Here is a 5,024-nt window from a genome sequence, read left to right as displayed (position 1 = left end):
CAACTTTGTTTATCTTGATTAAGCCCAGCTCATGCACGACTTCGGACCAATTTTTCAGGGTAATTCGATAAGGCTTCTACGTATTTCCAATTTTTCCTTTTGGTAATTCCATAAAATTATGTTTCCTTGCCGGAAGATATTATATTAGGCGACACTGTGACATTTATTGTCTGTATTTTAGCCTACGATCAGGCGCGCCCATCTCTCTCGCTCCCCCCGCGAAGAAGCCTGCGAGCCATGTATTCATTCGCAGAGACGAGAAAAAGAGCAAGCCGGTCCTTGTCAAACTAGCTTGCAATTGCATCTAATCAGGTGTATCTCTGAGCGAATTGACCCTCGTTCGTCTGTACTGATCCAACCCAAAACCTTAAAATTTGCTAACCTTAGGCCTAAACATCGTTTTTAGGCCTAACGAGGCCTAATGATAGGCCTAACGAGGCCTAATGAGGCCTAAGTTTAGCATTAGTATAGGATTTGTAACGAGTGACCTCTGTGAAAAGTGACCTCGGTACTTTAATTTAAACCAGTCGCCCAGCACTGCGTAAGGCAATAGTCGAAACCAATTTACTTAGCAAATACTTGCTACGGTTCCTCAATCTTCAACTCTTTTGTTTTCTGTACTAACAATAGATTCCCCGTCACAACTGTCGGATGTCAAGACAAATAAACTCAGAGACAAAACATGATATTTAGACCACCAGCATGGACTGCATGAGAAAGTGAGACTCGCTCAGTTTGTCCTACCAAACTTGTAGAGCTGTGAGGTTTCAAGGTTTTAAAGGAGACTTTTAAACAAAAACCAATTTAAACGTTATCACGAGATTTTATCAGGTTGAAGACTCTCGAATTTCTCAGCCGGTTGATCTAACTTACGGAGCAGACCGCGTTAACAACCACTCACTCATTGCAAAGGAAATTGTCTTCCGGACCTTTCAAGATTTTTCTTTAATTGATTTATTGGAAACCCGCAAATGTTTACTTTATTAAAAGGACAAGACGAAATTTAATTTCTCCGCTCTTACCTGAAGATCCTGTTATCTTGTGCATGTGATCGAGTTTTTAACGTAATTCTAAATTTTACAATTTACAACTCAAACGAAAACCAAAAGAAATTTCAGTTTCAGTAAATGCCTATGCGGTCTTCATAGGTTCAAATTGACCCCGTTAAAAACCCCGCCAAATGAGTTTTTCTGTGCTAAGGATCTTGTAAGAGGCAGGTATAAAGCTGGACCGGATCAACTCGGATTGCTCACCTCGGATTGACGTACAAAATTATAAGGCCTCGAGAAATCACTCTAGTCCTTAAAGCTAACCTTGGTAAAAAATTAGGGAAAGGTCGAATAGTTTTGGTTCACCAAACCGTTTTTCGCTCGATCCCGAGTTGAGCAATCCGAGTTGATGTGGTCCGAATTTTGTACCTCACAGGTCTTACGTCTAAAAATGAGAACATGGATAGCATTCAAGTTTTTCCTTAGGTCGCAGGGACTAAGATTTGAATGGGAAAAGATCAAAATGAAATCAGGAGACTGAAATGTTCTTTACGAAATGCCCACTTCAACTCCTTTCAGGACCCTCCCAGCAAATAAAATTTAACACAAAAATGCAACAAGAGTGATGGGCTGTGATTTTAGAAGTCTGTTATTATTTGCAGATCATGTATTCCCAGCTTGTTGAACGAGTTTCACATTTCTTATTTTTTCCGACCAAAGGACAGCTGCGTGATTACTATTCTATTCTGCTATTTCTTTTTGCGTCTTGTCCGCATAATTTCACAGCCTATTAAATGTTTCTCCTTTTCGTAGTCTTTGGAATTCTATCTTTCGCTTTTCCGGTAGGTTTTACCTAAGCAGTCATGGATTTCTCTCGATGAATGGGTGTAATCTGGAAAGTTACCGAAATCTGAGCATCTGTAAGGACATGAAAGTACTAACTGCTGGGACCGGAAACTACTCCACTTATTTGTTTCCCAGAAAATGCTAGCTGGCCATTTTTTTTCAGGCAAAATATGAACACGTGCAGCTTTTGTGAATCAAAACGATTAAATTATGACATGATACGAAAATTCTAAGTAATAGTTCGTTCAAATCCAAAGTGATTGAGTCTTGTCGCTATTCACTACTTGCACAAATGCCATAATGCACTTCTTTTACCCCCCCAGAATTTTGCACAATCATTGTCACGGCAATTTCTCCTAAGACATGAAGAGAGGGGGGGGGGGGCGGGGGGGGGAAGGGGGGAAAGAAGTGTATTATGGGATTTGTGCACCCAAATTATTCAAGCGGTTCGGTGTCTGTCCCTGTGGGAGACATGCCTAAATGCGCTTCTACGCATGCGAATGGCAACAGACCAAGCCGACAGATATAAACAACAACACGAGGCCGCAGGCTTTCGGAAGCATATCGATTTCACTAATTCGCCGTATAAGTCGCTGCCTGCTGTGTTCTAAATCAGTAATTTTCGAACACATGTTGCCATTTTAGACTTTTATGATTGGAATTTAAGTTCATTACTGGGCCACAGATAAGACCATCGATAAAAAACGCAACGGCGAAAGTGAATTTCCATATATGCATTCAATCGCTTCTGCAAACAACTTAATAGCGCCTTGAAATTAATCCATTCTCTACACCTTTGTAACTTTTTATTGTTCGTGAATTAGCAGGGAGACTATTAAACAACGCTTAAAGTTAATCCCAAGAAATTCAATGAGTAATTAGAGCGGCGCAAAATCATTGTTCTTTAAGTTCGCGGCAATTATTATAGCGGCAAGAGTATCGAAAATATTCCTAAAAACTAACCATAGCACTGTTTTCAGGGCAACATTTAAAACTATAGTTGACAATTGAGTTCACTCAAAATTCCCTTTGGTACTTTGTCTGTCCAATATGAAGCACATTAAGTGAACAGTTTTGATTATTATACCAGATGTTGATCACGTTCACGACACCGAAGGTGTTTCTTGAAGTATTTTCTCAGATTTCCAATATTTCAACGAGTGCTGTTTGAAAGTGCATTCGCATCCGCAGAAAACACGTGATTCTCAAGATGTAATCGCCTCACTCAAACATTTAGGAAATCGTATTTACCGACAATTAACTCTCAGTTTCGAGCAAGCTATGTTTAAAAACACAGGAATTTGATTGACATGGAAGTTATCCAAATTAACGATTAAACATGCTCGTGAGTGGCCTAAGGGAGGGTGTGTCTGACGAACCAATGGCCGACTTGATTGGAAGCTGTCTTGTAAAGTCAACCAATAGAAAATGGTCTTAAAAGCAAAACTACCGCTTGTATTTGTCAGCAAATCTTGCTAATTGCCTTTATCGTCAATACAATCGTCTTATTGATTTTATATGATATGTCACACGCACTGAGGCGGCAATCCTTTCAGCTGTCAGATATTTTCAGCAAGCCTGCGACAATTGCTTCAAGCTGTAACATCCATGAGATTACTTGAATTCGTTTAGCGCGTTCGGTCGAATATTGAAAGACTTAGACACGGCCGTTCACTAGAATCATGGCTTCGGTGGGTACATGGCATCGACACGTCTATAAAAACCCTCCAAAACAGCCCACAGCTCATTTTGTGGCTAACATTCTCGGTCTTCACTCAGCCCACCAGCCGAACAGATCAACGAGTTGCGTTAGTGAGGCGGACCAACCAATTGGTAACACATCGTGTGTTAGCGCGGAGAAGGAAGAAGGCAAACTTAAACAAAGCGGTGAGTTGAATGATCAGCCAAATGGTGGAAAGATCGCTGAGAAGGAAATTCAGCGACAATCAAAATCAGATATTAAAGGTAAGAGACTCGTATGGTCTGTTAATGGGCTCGGAAATTGGTGGCGAAGTAATCACCCCAGATCAGTTTTCTAAACGGTGTGGTGTGTTATTTAGCAGAATCCTTAACAGGTCAAAATTCCAAGGGAACAAAGAGAGCCAAAGGCAGGTCTGGCAGAGAAAAAGTCAAAAAGAAAAAGGCTCGAACCACATTCACAGGACGACAAATTTTCGAGTTGGAAAAGCAATTTAAAGAGAAGAAATACCTGACGGCATCTGAGCGAAGTTACATGGCCTCTCTTCTTAACGTTACGGAAACCCAAGTCAAAATTTGGTTTCAAAACAGACGAACAAAATGGAAAAAACAGGAGAAATTTTTCGACGAAAATCCGGACAACGACAAGGATTCACACAGCGAACAATCAGATAACAAAGACAGTGTAACTTCGGAAAGTTGTGGTCTGGAGAATGAAGACAGAGAATCAGACGATGAAGAAATAACCGCATGACAGTGACAGTGCGGCGACTTGCGAATGGGGTGTCAACGGGTCTGTTATTTATTTTATCCATACGAATTGCTCCCCGCGACATGACTCGACCATCATTTGTTTATTAACTGGTTTAAGAAGTAAATCCTACAGAGGCTTAAATACTACTTAGTTTAAATTGCTCATTTTCCTTCTGTGCGAATTAAGAGTAATTATCTTCACAATAGTTCCACTCTTACATAATTTACCACGAGTAAGGTCATAGAACGTTTAATGAGGTTCTAAACGATCGCTCTACGAAAGACCTCTAGAGTTCTTAAAATTTATGCTCTAAAATATCTTCAATGAAGGGAAAAGCTTCCATTTAAGTCACGTTTTCAAACGGATAAGTTGATTTAAGAGTACACACGAAACGACAAAGGAAGTAATTGAAAACCAATTCACGAATACTCGTCAATTAATAGACTTTGATCGGTGCGTTTTGGTGTTCTGGGAATATATCTGTTGAAACCGGCGTAAGATGACTCAGAAAACTATTTTCCAACACAGCAGTGAGCAATTAAGAGAGAATTCAGCCATTTGTAAAAGATGGAACAGCACTGTCATCGTGTAATGATCACTGCTTCAGCCTGGCCTTCATGCAAGGACGAAATGTATTTTCACTTTTGTTCAGTTGTATTGTAATTACGCACGATGTAGAGCTAAAAGATCACAGGCGACTTACAGGTTGATCAGGATTTATTAAAGTTGCAACCTTT

General features: G+C 40.1%; 1 protein-coding gene across 2 annotated transcripts; it reads left to right on the top strand.

The window, feature by feature from the left end:
* Positions 1 to 3,316: 3,316 nt before the first annotated feature.
* On the top strand, positions 3,317 to 5,024 carry LOC138043900 (homeobox protein HMX3-like). Of its 2 annotated transcripts, none has more exons than XM_068890414.1 (2): positions 3,317 to 3,800; positions 3,896 to 5,024. In XM_068890414.1, the coding sequence occupies exons 1-2, from the start codon at positions 3,518 to 3,520 to the stop codon at positions 4,285 to 4,287; spliced, it is 675 nt and encodes a 224-aa protein (XP_068746515.1). In that variant the 5' UTR covers positions 3,317 to 3,517; the 3' UTR covers positions 4,288 to 5,024. The 2 variants fall into 2 exon arrangements, with proteins under 2 accessions (XP_068746515.1, XP_068746516.1); XM_068890415.1 differs by having other exon boundaries at positions 3,329 to 3,800; positions 3,899 to 5,024.

The sequence above is a fragment of the Montipora capricornis genome, chromosome 3, assembly GCF_036669925.1.
Source record: "Montipora capricornis isolate CH-2021 chromosome 3, ASM3666992v2, whole genome shotgun sequence".
In the NCBI taxonomy this organism is placed as follows: Eukaryota; Metazoa; Cnidaria; class Anthozoa; order Scleractinia; family Acroporidae; genus Montipora; species Montipora capricornis.
This window is presented reverse-complemented; position numbering and strand designations above follow the sequence as displayed.